Raw genomic sequence first — 18,230 nt, 5'->3', positions numbered from 1 at the left:
AATATTGTCCCAGAATGTGCAGATGGAATTCTTAGAGGAATCAGGTATATGAAGACAGAATTAGGCAATCAGAGAAGACAGGATACCAGCTCAAATCCACGGCCAAAGGTAATAACCAAGGCAAATCTACGAAAAGTGCCCATTTGGCTTGGGACAGCAAATTCCACAAGAGTGCCAGAGATTCTGAATCTGGGGCTGTTGACTGCTAAGGCATCGCACCAGAGCCCTACAACCTCAGGCATGGAATAAATCAGACTTGAGGATCGTCATCCAAAATGGTCCAACATTTATTTCATCTCTAATATTAGGGAAGATAAAATTACACAAGTAAATACAATACTGAGTATCATCAATCTCTGGAATTATCTAATTTTCTGCATTCCCTTTTCCTTCATCTATTTCCAGGTCGACGGCTAGAGCAGGTACTCCTCAATACTGAAGGTATTCAAGGTTTTCCAGTTGTTCTTCAGCAAATCACTAAGATTCTCAATTATCCACTTACATTAGCTGGACAAACTAAATCAGGTGAGTTCCTTCCCTCCTGTGCCCCACACTTTTTTTTTTTTCTGGGACTTGGGACATTAGGTCAACAGCCTATTTCACTTTTTCATTTGCTTTCCATAGAGACTGTGGAAGAAAAGGGAGGAGGCCCTCCCCGGTGCAGCATCACTGAGCTGCTTCAGATGTGCTGGCCCAGCCTAACCGAGGACTGTATTGCCAGCCACATCACCCTCTCCCAGCAGCTGGATCAGGTTCTTCAGTCGCTGAGAGAAGCACTAGCACTGCCAGGTAAGGGGCTGTCTGCTCAGGAACAGATAAGCAGATATGAGCTGAACTTGGGAGAAGCAACAGCTGAGAGTGAAGGAGCACTTTGGAGCTGAGGCCCAGGACTCCAGAACTGGGCTCAACCAGCCCTTAGTTGGCTGGGTTACATCTCAAAATTGAACTTTACCCATTCCCCACCTCTTGTTTGAAAGAATGATTAACACTCTGTTAGAAGGAACATTTTTCAGCCTGCGGCTGTAGCTTAGTGGTAGAGCACCCGCCTTGCACGTGTGAGACACTGGGTTCGAGCCTCAACACCACATAAAAATAAATAAAGATATTGTGTCCAACTACAACTAAAAAAAAAAGAAGAAACATTTTTCTTATTCTTATGGGAAGTATACCCAGGAGGTACTTAGTATATGTTGATCAATCCTTCTCAAAAGCTTGCTGTGCTTTTTAGAAAGATATTTCACTCCAGAGACAACAGGGCACCAACAGAATTATGTTGCCTGATCTTCCTGACGGAGAATCACTTTGTGCAGATTACCAAATTAGGCTTTTATTTCCCCCATCCTCGTGTACTGCCCAAGCTGTAGAATGCCCCAAGTTAGTGTATAGAAGGCTCAGTTTATGTATTGTTCAGAAATTGACCAAAACTGGATGCACAGACTAAAGCCTATGTCCCTTCCCCTGCCATAACTCCTCTCAGAGTCTAGGAGTACTCCACTGTCTTCCCTGGTGGAACAGGCAGCCCAGAAAGCTCCTGAGGCGGAGGCCCACCCTGTGCGTATCCAGGCTCAGCTCCTCCAAAAGAACCTGAGCAAACAGACCGTGGTAGACAGCATACAGACTGACTACGTGGGCACCTTTTTCAGTTACTGCCACACACTGGCTGCAGTGCTCCTTCAGAGTTTGAACTCTGAACCTGGTGAGTAGCAAAAAAGAGGAAATGTAGTCATGACTGACCTATAGGTGTTTAGGGCAAAGTAGAGAAAAGGTGGTAAACTAAGAGGTTCTGAGTGCAGCAATAGCTAAGGACACCAGATTTATAAGATTCTCCTTTTATTCATCTCCATTTAATACATCTTGTTCTAAGTACACTTGTGCAGCACATGGGAATAGTCAATAAAATCTCATAGAATTAGAAATATCTCTGTCAGAGCTTGGGTCCATTGTGGCTTTAAGGATCCAGTAGAGGAATCAAATTTTTGGTATGAGTACCAGATTCTTTCTTGAGTCCACAGAGTGAGTACAGGTAAGTGACCCTAATCTCAAATCCTAACCGCTCCAAAATCCAAAACTTTTAGAGCACCAATCTGATGTCATAAGTGGGGGATTTCACATTTGACAGGTCACAGTCAAAATACAGGCATGTTAAAAATATTGTATAAGTTATCTTAAGGCTCTGTGTTTATCTAAAGTATAATGAAACAGAAATGAATTTTGTATTTAGACTTGGGTCTCATCTCTGTGATAACTCATTTTGTGTGTGCAAATATTCCAAAATGTAAAACACTGTGATGCCAAGCATTTTGTATAGGGATTAGTCAACTTGTACTGCATGCACTTCGTTCAGGTTGAAGTGAGCAAGAGTGGCTAGACCTGCAATTTTTCTGAGTTAAAGATCTTTAAAGTAGTGGTTTGGTTTAGATAAACTTATGATCAGGATCATGTTTAGATACCCTTTGCTTAGCACGAATCAACAGAAGGGCTTTCGGTGTTGTTTTCTATTTGACATTGTACTTTTGTATGGATTCAAAGAAACAGGTCTCTGAAATACTGGAGTCCAGTGGTACAAACAAAGGTCATTGTCTTTGTCTTTATAGATCATGTGGAGGTCAAGATAGGAAATCCCTTTGTTCTTCTACAACAGAGCTCTTCCCAACTGGTGTCACATCTCCTGCTTGAGAAACAAGTTCCCCCTGACAGGTAGGAGCCACCCCCATGGGAGTCAGCCCTGACCCTACCTGATTGTTTCATCAAGGAAAGCAAGGGCTCAGTGGGGTTGTGCTTTGGGTCACTACAGGGAGTGGAAATCTCTTCCAGACTTGACTCTTACAGTATTTCAAAAATCAACGTACTTTTTTTTTTTTTTTTTGTCTCTTGCCACTGCTAATATGTATATTGCAAGTATAGATAAATCTTCACTATGGATAGGTAAAATTTAAAAGCTTGAAAGCTATAGTTAAGTAGGTTGTAGGAAAATAAGCATTCTCAGAGTTTGTTAATGGGTTACAAATTGGTATAACTCCAGTGGAAAAACAATTTGTCAGTATCTATAAAATTTGCAAATTTATATACCCTTTGACAGACCAATTCATTTGGGGGAATTCATCCTGAAGCTTTATTATACGTACGAAAAGTGATGTATATGCAACAGATCAGAAGACTCCATTGCTAATAATAGGAGACTAGTTATGTTCCTCTCATAACGGAATATTTTGTAAATGAAAAATTATAAGGGTCCTCTCTACAGAGGGGTAAGGACAGATTTCTCAAATATGTTATTAAGTGAAAAAGTAAAGGACAGATCAATGCATCCAATAGACTACCTTCTGTATGTATACATGTGTATATTTAAGAGGAAAGAGCAAGGGCTGTGGCTCAGTGGTAGAGCACTTGCCTGCACAAGACTGGGTTCAGTCCCCAGTGCTGCGAAAAAAAAAGCAGGGGGCAGGGGGAGGGATACATTAAAAAAAAAAAAAAAAGTACTTTCGTTTGCATTTGCTGTGTAAGCATTAAGAAATTAAGACTGGATGATAGTGCCTATGTATTCAGGTCTCACATGCCCTCTGCTTCTCTCCCTCTAGGTTGGCAGCCCTTCTGGCCCGAGAGGGTCTCAGCCTAAGTGTGCCACAGGTCATTGTCAGCTGCTGTTGTGAGCCACTTACTCTTTGTTCTTCTCTACAAAGCCAGCAGACATCATCCCTTCTGACCCACCTGGGTGTCCTGGCCCAGCAGCACACCTCCCACTGCCTGGACAACCTCCCCCTTTCTATGCCAAGTTCCCCTCGGCCAACTGAGAATTTCACATTGGAGAGAAAGTCCCCTTCTTCCCCAAAGGACTCATCGCTTCCAGCTCTTACCTCCTCTGCCTTGTCCTTCCTTAAGTCCTGCTCAAAACTTCTGGCTACAGTGGCCTGCCTGGGGGCTTCCCCAGGAACGAAGGTCAGCAAGCCCAGCTTGTTGTGGAAGGAGCTACGTGGTCGCAAGGAGATGCCTATGACTGCAGAGCAGGTAGCCCAGGAGTGTGACCACCTCCTGGAACAGTTCCCTATGCTCAAGGCCTCCCTCTTGGCAGCCTGGGAGCCCCTACGCAGGCCCTCTGAGGAAGGGAAAAGTCTGGCATCCAGTCTTTGTGGTCAGGCCAGTCTCTCTACTGTGCTCCTGGGCCTGCATTCTCCCACTGCCCTGGATGTACTGACCAAGGCCTTTGAGGAAGCCCTGGTGACCAGAGATTGGCTACGGGCCCTACAGTTAACTGAAGTGTATGGGCGAGATGCAGACGATCTGAGTGGCATAAGGGATGCAGTCCTGAGCTGTGCTGTGGCATGTGGTGAGCGAAATTTACACCTATCTCTTTCACTAGTGGCAAGTATTTACCAAGCATAACATCACATTGAATGACTCTAGAGAAAGGTACCACCATAACTTCATTTTATTGAGAGATCAAGGTTCTGAGAGGTTAGAAAACTTGCCAGGATGGCAAGTGGTAGATTTGAAGTTAGAATCTAAGTTTATCCTACTCTAGAATGGGCATACAACCAGTAACTGGTAGTCTCAATTCTGCTTATCAGAATTATTTTGAAATTCTGTAAAGGAAAAATAACCTAGGCTTCATCCTCAAAGGCCCAGGATGGTGTTCACGCAAGTCATGATTTTAAAACAGATCAGCAATTTTTTTCTATAAAGGACTTTGTAGGCTATATGATCTTTGTTGTAACTATTCAACTCTGATACAGTAGCATGAAAGCAGCCATAGCCTATACATAAAAGAATGAGTGTGGCTGTATTCTAATAAAACTTTATTTATAAAAAACAAACCATGAGGGCTGGGGTTGTGGCTCTGTGGTAGAGCAGTTGCCTAGCACATGTGAGGCACTCGGTTTGACCCTGAGCACCACATAAGAGTAAATAAGTAAAGGTATTGTGTCCATCTACATTTAAAAAAAAAAAAAAAGTTTAAAAAAAATCATGTACTTTAAAAGCACCCCAAGAGTTTTATATGTGTAACCAGAATGGAAAGCCAATAAGCTACAATCTTCCACTAGAGAAAATAAGAGTCAGGTGTGCTGTAGAGAATGGCTTTTGGGTAGAAGGCTTGGCTGCCCTTTGGGAAGGAGAAAAGACCTCCTTCTCCTTGTGGACAAAGCCACTGAGAGGCTTTATGATGTTAAATCCTTGGAGTCTGTTTTTTGTATTCTAAGATCAGAGCTATGAAATGGGTGTGGGAGAAAGACAGCTACTAAGTAGTAAGATAGCAAATATCCATGGAGTGAAACTAGTTTTCCTGAAGTAACTTTCAAGTGATTATATAAGATGCAGAGTAGAAATTTCAGGGAAAACCACAGTTCTGCTGATGAAATGAATCTGAAAGAATGTTCTATACGTATCATGCCAAACATGGAAAGCTACTTCAGACCCCTTTCCTGCCTTGTTTTTTTCTCCTCTCTTTTGTCCTTACCCACTTTTCTGCCTTCTGAAAGTCCCATGACTATGGTCAGGTTTGCATAAAGGAACACATAGGGGTGTGGGATTTCTCCTTGTCATCTAATAGTTCAAATATGAAAACTAGTTAAGGTTATGTGAATCTTAAAGGTCTTCCAAGCTCCTGTTTTATGAGATCAAACAAAGCCCTCCCTTAAGAAGTAAACTGGCCTCTTGAGCGTTTCTGTTGCTAAACTTGGTGTCTCTTGTTGTGCCATCATTTTTGTCTTATAGACAAGGAAGGTTGGCAATACCTGTTTCCTATAAAGGATGCATCTCTGAGAAGTCAGCTGGCCCTACGGTTTGTGGACAGGTGGCCCCTGGAGTCGTGCCTGGAAATCCTGGCCTACTGCATTTCAGACACAACTGTCCAAGAAGGACTAAAGTCTGAGTTGCAGAGGAAGTTGGCAGAGCTTCAGGTGTATCAGAAGGTATGAACACTGACATCAAGAGAAGGAAACAGGCTTCTCATCCTGTTAACAACCTCTGCCTATGTTCATATGATGGGGGATTTTAAGAAACACAGAATATTGGCTGACTCTGCCCTGCAGCTGGCTTCAGTTCTTAGGTGAATGGAAAGGAGGCCTCCTGTATGGTTCCTGTGTTATTTACTCCTGTTATTTTAAATACATCTGCATCAAGCAAGGTTAATAATAACAAAGTTGTTGAAATGGTGCTCTACAGTCCACAAGGTTTTTTTTAAGCTTGTGTATGTTTTATGTATGTTTTTTCTTAAAGATTTTTAAATTTCAAGAGCCCTTTTGAAAGGATGCATAAGAGTAATAATTTCAAAAATAAAAGATACTTGTGGGGCAAGTGTTATATCCACCTAAAAAGGTTCTTCAACAGTTTTCATGCAAAGCTAAAATTCTGCAGGAAAGGCCAGAAGAAAATGTCTTGGGTGGGGTTTTGAGATGCAGCTTGGAACAAGTGACCCCAGAAGGCTGGATAAGCTTTGAGCCTCTCAGAATTGTCTTCACCAGTAAAAGGCCCTGATCTTGGCCTCCCATTTAGCCTTTTCTGCTTGATTTTACTTCCCAGAGGAGTTCATTCTCCTCTCTAAACAATTTTTGCCCTGTTTGCTCTTTTCCTCCTCTTTCCTAAAAGTTCTAACACTGGGCTTTGGGCCTGACATCTAGGGATGGCTCTTCCCTGAACTCATCAGTGACTCATTCATGGAGGGAGGGAGAAGCTAGTGTTGATTGATGGATTCTCCTGTCTTTCCTTAGATTCTAGGCTTGCAGGATCCCCCAGTGTGGCATGACTGGCAGACCCTCAGGAGCCACTGTGTTGAGGACCCATCATCTGTCATGAATATGATTCTAGAAGCACAGGTATCATTTTCCAGAGTGGTATCCCCTTCATCCTCCTTGCTGAGCTGCAACTCCTTAGCTGGTTGTTTAGACCCCTTTCTATGTATCAGTAGCCAGTTTGTAATTATATGACATTCCTTTTTTTTTAATTGTGAAATTTGCCAGCATACTGATAAGTGTAGAGAATAATACAATCAATGCTTTTGTCCTTGTATTCATTGTGAGCTTTTCTATACTATGTACACTAGGTACAGAATGTATATGTAGAAGCGGAATTGTTGTGTCATCAGCATGGGCATCCTCACCTTCACTAGGATGATACCAAATTCTACTGGTTATATTCTCACACACAGTTCCTATTGCTCCATATACTCACCAACTTTTATGTTATCCAACTTCGATTTTTTTCCCATTGGATGGTATCTCATTGTTTTAATTTATATTTCCATGATTAGTAATAATTGTGAATATCTTTCCTATGTTTATTGGCCATTTGAATATTAACTAGAATTTTATCTGTCTTTTAAGAATCTGATATACCATAGCTCAAAATGTAGATGTTCACTAAACATGGTAGTGCACACCTGTAACTAGCTACTCAGGAACTCGGGAGGCTGAGACAGGAGGGTCACAAGTTTAAGGCCAATCTAGGCAACTTAGTGAGACCCTAGGGATGTAGCTAAGTGATAGAGCTTACCTAGCATGTGTGAGGCCCTAGGTTCAATCCCTAATATCAAAAAAAAAAAAGTAGATGCTCACTCAGGTGTTCTTTTGTTTGTTTTTTGTTTTTTTTGGGGGGTGGTACACCCGGGATTGAACTCGGGGGCACTCGACCACTGAGCCATCAGATGTTCTTTTGTTCATGAAATATTTACTGGATATAGGGATCTCTGTGCTAGATAGTGGTGAGAACAAAGATAATTAGGTTTAGTCCCTGCCCTGAAGTGGCATATTTTAGGGAGATGGGTGACATAAGATGTTTCCTGAGGTGGATACAAGATAGTATATCAACTAAGAAGTAAGCCAGGTTCATAGGAGCTCAGGTAGGGCTCCTGACATAACCTGAGACACAAGGAAGCATCCTAAAGAAGGCACCCCAGGAAGAAGTGTGGGGAGGGCATCCCAGGCACCACCATACTGGAATATTTGGACAAAGCCCTGAGAATTCCATCCCCTGAAATTAATAGAGTTCATAAATTGAGGGTGGGAAAGTAAAAGGAGGGCATGGATAGAATTTAACCTCAGTATGTTTGCTTGGCCCATATAGTACTGGTCCACAGAATTCTTATTTTTCCATATTCACTTCATTAAAAAAAAAAATTTTTAATGGGCATTTGTTAATTTAAAAAATTTTGTTTTAATTTTTAGAATTCTGACAATACTGGGTCTTCATATGGCTATAATCAGAGTTGAGCAAGTGCAACCTCCTTGGAAGCATCTTCTCAGTTTTCCCCCATTCTCACCCAGAGCTGACACCAAGTGTCATTATGTCATCTGCTTCTCTTTTTTATGATAGAGCTGGAAGGAAAATTATATTAACAGTCAGCCTACTTCAGTCATTTTCTTACTTTACCTTGTTACTCTAGTCTTCTGAATTTCTGATCTCACTTAAGTCCCATAGTGAAGATCCCATCAGCAGCTACCAAACATTCCTGAGGCTTAAAAGACTCAAGACTGCTGAGAAAAATCAGGCAAAAGTTAGATAAGTTAACAAGGCCAGTAACTTAAAGGGATTGAACCTGTTGTGTTTCCTTCCAGGAATATGAGCTGTGTGAGGAGTGGGGCTGCCTCTACCCCATTCCAAGGGAACACTTAATCAGCCTACATCAAAAGCATCTTCTCCACCTTCTAGAAAGAAGAGATCAGGAAAAGGCTCTGCAAGTAAGCCTCTGATTTTTCCCATTTTTCATTTGGGAAGGGACAAGAAGATTCGTCAGCTCAGAAGGCTTTTTCATGCAGAATCCCATACAAAGTATTTGCTATCTTAGATGTGCCCCTTCATGTCCTTAAAGAGCCAGTTATAGTCAGCTTGAGAAGAAGGTGCCTAGCCCTGCTTTATGTGCCACATGGAGCAGATGGGTCCAGGATTCTGCTGAACTCTGGTCCTATCAAGGCCATAGCTCCTTCATGAAGCTGTGGAGGTAGTGAAAAATGAGTGTAGAGAAAGGATTAGCCCAAAATGGAAAACCTGAATATTCCTTTCTCAAACCAAATAAGGCTGGCCTGAGAGTTCTTCAACAGGCCTCACCATTCTCCTACCCTCTCCTGCAACAGCTCCTGCAGAGAATCCCTGATACCACCATGTGCCTTGAGGTCACAGAGCAGTCCCTTGACCAGCATCCTAGCTTGGCCACTTCACACTTCTTGGCCAACTACCTCACCACCCACTTCTATGGAGAACTGACTGACATCCGACACTGTGAAATCCAGGCACTGTACATGGGATCCAAGGTAAGGATAAAGGGGATTCAGGAGAGCATGACTAAGGGGCTGACTGCTGGCCCCACTCCCATTTTAGAACCCTCCCTCTCAATGGTCTTTCAGCCAGCACCTGCCCAAAATGGAAAACTTGAATATTCCTTCAGGTTTAGCCTGAATAGTCTTAGCCTGTGCTATATAAAATTCTAACCTAGCATCCCACCATATCCTGGTTAAGTCTCCTAGGACTTATACTGCCCTGCCTCCAAAGAGAATTTTACTTGATTCTCTCGTGTTTTTCTTAGAACCTGCTGTATCAGTGTGTCTCAGTTCTGACATTTATTAGAATCATTTGGACTTTGAAAAATACCAGTAGTTGCCTTCCATTCCAAACCAATTAAAACCGGTCTTGAGATGACTAGTCTTGAGGGTTGTCTGTCTTGCTAAACAGATGAGATAATAGGTCCTTAGCTTTGCTGTATAACTTGTAGACACTAATCGAAGAAATTATAAGATAGAGAAAGTAATCCGATAAAGGAGAGTTTGGAGAAAGAGGGGACCCTCTGGCACTCTTGTAATTTTTCTGATTAGCCATTGCATATACTCTCTCACATAGAACAGGTACCAGTAGGGCTGTGAATGTGATGACTTTCCCCTAAGAAAATAAACCTTTTTTACCTTTTTGATGCACTGTACCTAAGTTGGGGAAGATCTTTATAAATTGGTAATGGACAGAACAGAACCAGTGAACCCATTTCAAGCCTAGTGATCGTGACCTTTAAAGGGAGTTTAGATTCATCATTTATCTGTAGAACATAGGAAGTACCAGCTTTAGGTAGCCCACTGACATCACCTTGTATTATTCCTTCTAACTAAAGCCTCACATAGACGGAATGCATTAAGGGCCAGGCAGAGCTCAGCCATACCTGGAGGGTCTAGGCCAGGGATCAGCAGATCACCACCTGTCTGCCAAATCCAGTCCTCAGTCTGGTTTTGTAATCAAGTTTTATTGGAACACAAGCATGTCACTCATTTATATATTTGCCTGTGGTTGCTTTTGTGCCGTGTTGATAAAGTTAAATAGTTATGAATCCTGAGAACTAAATGATTTACTGTCTTACTCTTTATAGACAAGGATTACCAACCCTTTGTCTAAATAAAGATCCTTGGGGTACTTCTCAGTTGCCACCTGGAGGATTTAGATGGGAGTTCTGCCTTGCTTCCTGAAAGACTCCTGGCCCTTTGCAGTAATACTATGGGCCTTTTAGCCTCTGACACCTTTCCCTTTCCCAGTAAGAATTTCAAGTTTCTTCTGAAACTTGTTACTGTTTTCTTTACTCTGCAAATCTACCTCACAAACAGGTTCTGCTGACCCTGCCTGAGCAACACCGGGCCAGCTATTCCCATTTGTCCTCCAGTCCTCTGCTCATGTTGGAGCAGCTGTTGATGAACATGAAAGTGGATTGGGCCACTGTGGCTGTACAGACCCTGCACCAGCTGCTGACCAGGCAGGAGATTGGCTTCACTATGGATGACGTTGACTTGCTGCTTTCCAAATATGCGGGCAAAGCCCTGGACTTCCCATACCCTCTGAGAGAGAAACGATCAGGTAACTGCCAACATCCTAGATGGCAATTCAACATGGAGGAAGAAACACCATGCTACATTCTCAGTTTTGGTTTTTTCCTCTTTCATTATTTTGGATTTGATTGAGAGTGAAAGGAATATACTTCGAGAGACAGCTCTTTATTATATAGGAGATATCTTAGCCTTAGAAGAAAGTAGGAAGCAAGCCAGAATTAAAGGATGGTAAACAACACTGCATGCATAATAACATAAAGATTTGGGGAACCAAGTGTACTGGAAATAGCATCTGTCTGACTTTGATATAGTGGACTCCTAAGTGCCATTATTTCTTATGGAGGGGATGCTTCATTCCCAGGGTCACATTAGATATCACTTGTATTTGAGTTGACTCAGCCTCTTCTAGAATGAAGAAAAATAAGTATGGACTAATGTACCCAGCCAGCTCTTTTTTCTATGATATCTTCTTAGATATTATAAATCAAGTACATCATTGAAGTGTCTTCCACATCCTGCTGGGCATTTTTAGATTTATGTTGTAAAATCCTAGTGTTTGTTCTATTATCTCTTGTGCCTGAATATGGCTTGATTTTTGAGAAGTTTAAGAAACATGTACTTCTTGGCTCAGAAGTGCCACTGTCATTCTATACATACCTAGAGCAATTACAGATAACAGTCAGGGAAACCAACTAAGCTTTGAACTGAATACCTAGCACAAGGAATAAAGATGCTTTTGGTAGACCAATATTTTGTCAGCATTTTCCCTCTCGACAGAATCTGTGATTCACCTCCAGGAAATTGTCCATCAGGCTTCAGATCCTGAGACCCTGTCTAGATCATCATCAGCAGAGTTCTCTGCAGCTGCTGCTCCTGGTAAGAACTGGTTCTGAGAGTTACCCATTTTTTCAATTCAATTCTGCCTTATTTGGACCTTCTGGTTCTTTTGTCTCTTTCTTCATTTACATTATATTTTTCATAGTTCATTTCAGCTTTGTATATCCCAGGAGATTGAACATCCACCTGGCTCTCATTATTTGCTATAACATGTCCATAAAGTCTGCAAACACTGAATTTGTGAATTGCTCCAAAGAGAAATATATATACACACACACACACCACATACTTCTCACATAGTTTATATTCTTAAATTCTAAAAACAATGCATCCTAGTAGATTCTATTTTCCTTATTTTGCAAAAGAGAAAGAGAAGTGACTTCTCTGAGGCACCCCACTAACAAGTGCCAGAGCTGGAATTCAGACTCCATCCATCTGGCCCCACCACCAGAGCTTCTTACTCTGTGCTGCCCTGTACTGTTTCTATCCTCTGATCGCCACATGAGAGCTGAGACAAGAGGGAAGAGCATCATTTTATTCAGCCTCAACTGAGAACTTGAGTGTTGAGAGACTTAGAATTTTCACCACTCTAGATATGTCCATGAATGACTGAAAGCCCTGCAGGGATTGATTTTGAGTTCACATAGAGATTTTAGCAAATAGGCAAATTCACAAATATAGAATCTGCTAATAATGAGGATAAGTGTATTTAATCCCCAGTTAAATTCTATTACCCACGCAGGGAACAAAGTCCTTGAAGTCCTCAGCCATGTTTTGGTCACCCTTTCCACCACCCATTCTTCCCAGTCTCCAGCACATGCCCACTGGCCTACATGCAGAAGCAGCTCAGCCGTTGTTTTGCCAAATGAAAGGAAAGAATGCTTGCACTGTCTTCTGGACGCTGCTAGGAGTCAATGTTTTTCAGTTCTCATTTTCTGTGTCCAGCCAAAATTGTTCTGCTAGGTGACAAGAAATTCCCTTAGGTATCATAAATCAAAGACTGTGGCATTCCCTGTCCAGACTTGGAGAATTTGCCATGTTATTTACAATAACTAGCAAGGGGAAGATTTAGACTTGTAAGTGTATGAGTAGCTTCATGTACCAGTGTATAAATTTCTAAAAGACAAGGACTTTTATTAAACAAAGTCATAACACCATTATCATACCTAAACAAAAATGAAACAGTGACTTACTATTACCAAATATCCTGTCAGTATTCAACTTTTCCCAGTAAAGATTTTTTTACAGCTGGTTTTTCTATAATCAAGATCTAAATAATGTCCACACATGGCCTTTGGCTAAAATATCTTTTCAAGTATTTTCTAACAGAAGATCACCCCACCTCTTTGCTTTTTTATTCTCCCCAGCACTACCACCTCTATTTTATTTGGGGAGAAAACTGGGTCATTTGTCCCATAGAGCCACATATGTGCTGGATTTTGCTAGTTGCCTCCCTGTCTGGGTCTCTATTTCCTGAATATCTACGACACTGGCCTTTAGAGCTAGAAGTTTATCTTGAGTCAGACATGATATTTAATTTTTTTTAAAGCTAATACAGTTTTTTTTTTTTTTTTAGTTGTAGTTGGACACAATACTTTCATTTTGTTTATTTTTATGTGGTACTGAGGATTGAACCCAGTGCCTCACCTCACACGTGTGAGGCAAGCGCTCTACCGCTAAGCCACAGCCCAGCCCTGATGATATTTATTTTTAATTTTTTTTTAATCATAGAACACTATACCATTATTCTATTTATGGGCTGCTAAGGACCAAACCCAGTGCTCCATGCATGTAAGGCAAGCATGCTACCACTGAACCACAACCCCAACACCAGACTGATATTTTTTGGTAATAATTGATAAGCTTTGTTGTGCATTTTCAAGAGGAGGTACACAGTGTTCCATTTTCTCTCTTTTGTAATGCAACCAGCCAACTGATGCTCATTAACTGCATCTTTTATTTCAGCAGGGCTTTGTAAAACAGTGAAATTCTATTCTTCCTTCTGAATTATGAACTGGAACATTGATCACCTTTTACCCTGACCTCTGGCTCCCAGGTGTTCCCCTTGTAAATTCCCCCAGTCCAAGGGAGAGGAGTTTCCCTCAGAGTCAGCCACTGCTGGAATTTGTGCCACCAGCAACACCCCCTGCCAGGCACCAGTGGATACCGGATGAAAGCGAGAGCCTCTGCATGGTCTGCTGCAGGGAACACTTCACTATGGTGAGTGGAACAGGGCCTCAGCGTCACTGCAGGAATTGAAAGGAAAGCTCCTTTCAGTATCCACTTATAAACTAGAGGTGATATGTTAATTGACTCATGGAACTGTTAGGACTGTATACAACAATAAATGGTACCACACTTAGCATAATATCTGCCTGTAAGATTAATTCAATGTGAATGAAAATGATGATGATCTGATTTCTCTACTGTCTGTTTCCTGCTCCTCTGTTAAAAAGGTATAAGATGTCTATCAACCTCTCATAATGAAATGAGGTTGTACTTGTAAAAACATTTGGAAAAAGGATGCTTTTTCGTCATCATCAATACTGTGCAGAAATGTGATCCTCTCTGCCTGAGAAAATCACTCCTTCCCCACAACTTTTTGGCTGTGTGTGTCCACATGTTGCCTCATACACAAGTAAAACTTGGCAGAAGCTATTAATTGCAAAACTCTGCATGACTTGGAACCTTTGCCTATGAGCTGATATCTTAAAATGGCAGCTTTTTAAGGGCAAGGCCTGCTGTATTCATTTTCAGTAGAGGCCCAAGTACCTGGTGCTCTTAATAAGCCACATCTGACTACAACCAAGTATAAATGGACTGATTGTGGTCTCACTTTTGCTTCTTCCCTCTTTTATCCCAATGACATTCCTCAGTTTAACAGGCGTCATCATTGTCGCCGCTGTGGCCGGCTAGTGTGTGGTTCCTGCTCCACCAAGAAAATGGTGGTGGAAGGCTGCAGAGAGAACCCTACCCGCGTGTGTGACCAGTGCTACAGTTACTACAACCAAGAGTGAGTGTCCTGCAGTGAGACTGATACTGATACTGACCACTGCACACTTCTCCAGGTCCTTTTATTTCTAAGAGTCTCATTCTAGAGAACATTTCAAATCTGGACCACTTCCAGAAATGTTTAATTTAACATTCATACTACAATGCCATTAACTCTACAGGAAAATGTTTGTAGACTGATCTTGGTCAGAGAAACTAGTATGAGAGGAGGTCAGGATGAGAGAAAGCAGTGTTTAAGGGGCTTGCATGCTGTTCTCTCTGAAATCAGGACATTTGGTTTATCAATCCTCTCCAGATTGAGGCCACTGATCTTACTTCAACACCTCACCTATTTTCTGCTCAGTCTGGCTTCATTCAGCTGGACTCAGAAGGAATGTTACACCTACAGAATATTTGGGTATCTCCTATGTCAGCTCTAGTCCTGGCTTGTTACCCACAGTTAGAAGAGCCCTTATACTTTCCCACACATAGTTCACCTCCAGAAAATTTTCAAACACTGTTCACACCTTTGTCAAGACAGATCAAAACCAGGTTTGCTGGCTAAGTGTCACTCAGTCTTTCCACTACTGATAACAAAGGTTATCAAGTAGTGAAACCAAGACTCTGGGAATAAGGGCCAAAGCAACTATCCAGAAGCAAAATTGCTTTGAATTCTCCATGCTTTTATTTTATTTAACAGACTTAATTAGATTCCACATTCTACTCAATAGCATTTTTATGTTGGTTTTAATATGAACAGTTTTGGTCATCATTTGACATGATGAAATTGCTATACCTTCAAAGTAGAGAACAAGTATACAGAATCAAGGAGACCAATGGGAAAGCTATTACAGACTCCAGTAGTAAATGATGAAGTCCCTTACTGAGACAAAAAGAGATAGGGACATTTAAAAGGATGTTTAGGAGGTGGAATGGACAGGACATGGTGAGAGATTGGCTATGACAGGTGAGGGAGAGAAGAGTTATGGATGATTCCCTGATATCTCACTTGAGTAACAGAGTAAATGCCAGTGTTATACACTAAGCTCTAAACAAAGAGAAGGAATGATTCAGACACTTAATTTTTCTTTCTGTTTCTAGTACACCAGAGGAGAATCCAGGTCAATTAGAAGGTAAGGCCTCATCACATTCTCCATGACTCTTCATATGCTCAACTTGGCCCTGTCTTCAGTCTGTCTGCTACAGTTGTTACACTCAATGGCATCTCAGTCCAGCTTGTTTGCCAAAGAAAATTCTTGGTCTTCTATCAGTTCTTGGTCTGTTTCCCTTGATGCTTATCATATTAACCTATCACACAGGCCCATTAGCTTTCAGTATTAAGAAGGTCAGCAACTAACAAATTTAGTCCTTATCTTTTCATAGGTTATTTCTCTCCCTAACCGCAAGTTCCACTTCACTACCATCCTAATATCCAAGGCTTCCTCCTTCCCCCTAGGTAGTCACTGTTAACAGTTTGGTCAATAACCTTCCACAGTAGGTTGTTTTTAGAGTACCTATTTGAGAACCATGTGCCTTTCAGGGTTTTTCATGTGAGGCAACAGAGTTGTATTACAACACTGTATGACATTCATCCTAGGTCTGTGCCTGGGGAAGAAGGTGGACATGCCTAATGGGGTCTCCTATAGGAAACAAAAGAGTCCAAGGAGAGAGAAAGGGGCCCTCAGATAGCAGGCGTGTATTTTGCCTTCAACTCACTCCAGCTTACGGGACTGGGCTAGACTGAACTGCAAACCAGTGACTGACACATGAATGACAATTCTCTTCTCAGTGCCAGACAGCTCTAAGAGCGAAAGCCCGCCATATTCAGCTGTGGTGAGAGTCCCCAAAGTGGCTGAAGTGGAATGGATTTTGAGTCTGAATGAGGAGGAAAATGAGCTGGTGCGGAGTGAATTTTACTATGAGCAGGTAATGGTAATAAATTGTAATGGCTATTTAAGTTTCTTTATGGTGTTTAATAGTATGGCAGGAACAACAGAGGTAGGTGAATACAGCCTGGCCTGCACTTGCTTACTGTGAAATAATATGGGAGCTAAGACCAGTAATCTGGTTAAGGCAGAGGATGAAGAACATTTCAGGAAATGTACAAGAGGAGACCAGGAAAGGCTTCATGGAATTTAAGATGAGTCTCAGGAGCTGAGAATGTGGCTCAGTGGTAAAACACCCCTGGGTTCAATCCCAGGGGCCAAAAATAATAATGATAATAAGATGAGTCTTGGAAAAGGGTTAAGAGTGTGATATGCAGAAATTTGGGCACTACAAGGGGAATGAAGATAGAGGAAGGAAAAAGTACAAAATTAAAATGTCTGAGTAAAGGCACAGTGTCAGAAACTACAGGGCATGATTGGGGAATTGGAAGTTAATGTGAAAGGAACATAGAATGTGGATAGGAAGTGAAAGGTAGATTTGAGAAGGACTATGAATTCTGCAGTCAGAAGCAGGGTAGGTGTCAGGGACCTAGCAAAGTTTTCCAGTTAAGCTTTAGGAATACTAATTAGACCAGCAGCATGTTCGTGGTTTAAAACAGACTCCTCAAGGTGTTCAGACAAGCAAGCAATGCAGAGAGACCGTAGACCAGAAAAAGGAGAGAGACCTGTGGACATTCTCAAAAGGTAGGTAATATGTGGATATAATTGCCTTCTTCCCTGTAAAGTGACAAAACTTAACAGCCAGAACTTAGGCAGTGCCACTGAAATTAGATCTGCTTCTGCTTTGCAGTAGAACTTTTGACTCCTTCTTTCAGGGTCTTTCAACCTTTCAAAAAGGTTGTATTTGATTGTATTTGAAGAATGGTTTGGCCCCTGAACTCACTAAGTGTGTCTCCCTTCTTTCTCCACCTCTAGGCCCCCAGTGCCTCCTTGTGCATTGCCATCCTGAATCTCCACCGGGACAGCATTGCCTGTGGCCACCAGCTGATTGAGCACTGCTGCAGGCTGTCCAAGGGCCTCACCAACCCAGAGGTAGATGCAGGGCTGCTCACAGACATCATGAAGCAGCTACTCTTCAGTGCCAAGATGATGTTCGTCAAGGCTGGCCAAAGCCAAGACTTGGCTCTTTGTGACAGGTACATAAGAATGAGTCTCCATTCTGTTACATGGAGGTGGTTTTTATGCACCTCTTTTTCTGACACATCACTATGGTTTTTCACCTCCCCATCCTCTGACAAGACACACTGCAATGTTTGCATCTCACTTTGATGTTAATGAAATACTTACCTGACCACAAGTGGTCTTGCCGCCCCATCTTGTCTGCCTACGTCCTTTTCTTTCCCAGAGTGTATCCTTAAAGCAGAGTTCCTGTACCTATATCCTGTCTAAAAGAAAGTAAAGACTTCCCCTGATTAGTTTGTAATTTAAATCATTTAGGGAAGTACCTTTAGTGTCTGTGGAATTTTCTGGCTTTTAAAGGAAATATATCCTCCCCAAATGTACAGTGGTTAACTTTCTACAGACCTCCACCCCAACACTGACCTCAGGGAGTTCTGCATAATAGATCCATAAAAGCATCTTGGGAAGTGACTGATCCCTGCCACTGTGCCAATCTGAGGCATAAACTGGAAGTATCCATGGAAAAGGTGTGACCAGGCCTCCCTCAGGT

At 41.9% G+C, this 18,230-nt stretch overlaps 1 protein-coding gene across 4 annotated transcripts in view; it reads left to right on the top strand.

Annotated features, from left to right (window-relative positions):
- Zfyve26 (zinc finger FYVE-type containing 26) overlaps positions 1 to 18,230 on the top strand; it is a 59,645-nt gene that overhangs the window by 23,519 nt on the left and 17,896 nt on the right. For all 4 annotated transcript variants that reach the window (XR_007345758.1, XR_007345759.1, XM_015490432.2 and 1 more), the window contains exons 17-32: positions 406 to 525; positions 625 to 789; positions 1,478 to 1,696; positions 2,595 to 2,697; positions 3,579 to 4,324; positions 5,710 to 5,906; positions 6,705 to 6,809; positions 8,547 to 8,669; positions 9,063 to 9,239; positions 10,569 to 10,815; positions 11,565 to 11,663; positions 13,681 to 13,844; positions 14,501 to 14,637; positions 15,717 to 15,748; positions 16,405 to 16,541; positions 17,477 to 17,697. Coding sequence is in view for 2 of the 4 variants with exons in the window: in XM_015490432.2 (XP_015345918.1) it covers positions 406 to 525; positions 625 to 789; positions 1,478 to 1,696; positions 2,595 to 2,697; positions 3,579 to 4,324; positions 5,710 to 5,906; positions 6,705 to 6,809; positions 8,547 to 8,669; positions 9,063 to 9,239; positions 10,569 to 10,815; positions 11,565 to 11,663; positions 13,681 to 13,844; positions 14,501 to 14,637; positions 15,717 to 15,748; positions 16,405 to 16,541; positions 17,477 to 17,697 (2,992 nt within the window). In the remaining 2 variants the exon portion in view is untranslated. The remainder of the gene's footprint in view (positions 1 to 405; positions 526 to 624; positions 790 to 1,477; positions 1,697 to 2,594; positions 2,698 to 3,578; positions 4,325 to 5,709; positions 5,907 to 6,704; positions 6,810 to 8,546; positions 8,670 to 9,062; positions 9,240 to 10,568; positions 10,816 to 11,564; positions 11,664 to 13,680; positions 13,845 to 14,500; positions 14,638 to 15,716; positions 15,749 to 16,404; positions 16,542 to 17,476; positions 17,698 to 18,230) is intronic.

This window comes from Marmota marmota, unplaced genomic scaffold (genome assembly GCF_001458135.2).
Source record: "Marmota marmota marmota unplaced genomic scaffold, marMar, whole genome shotgun sequence".
Lineage (NCBI taxonomy): Eukaryota > Metazoa > Chordata > Mammalia > Rodentia > Sciuridae > Marmota > Marmota marmota.
The sequence above is the reverse complement of the archived record's forward strand: the minus strand, read 5'-3'. Positions and strand labels throughout refer to the sequence as shown.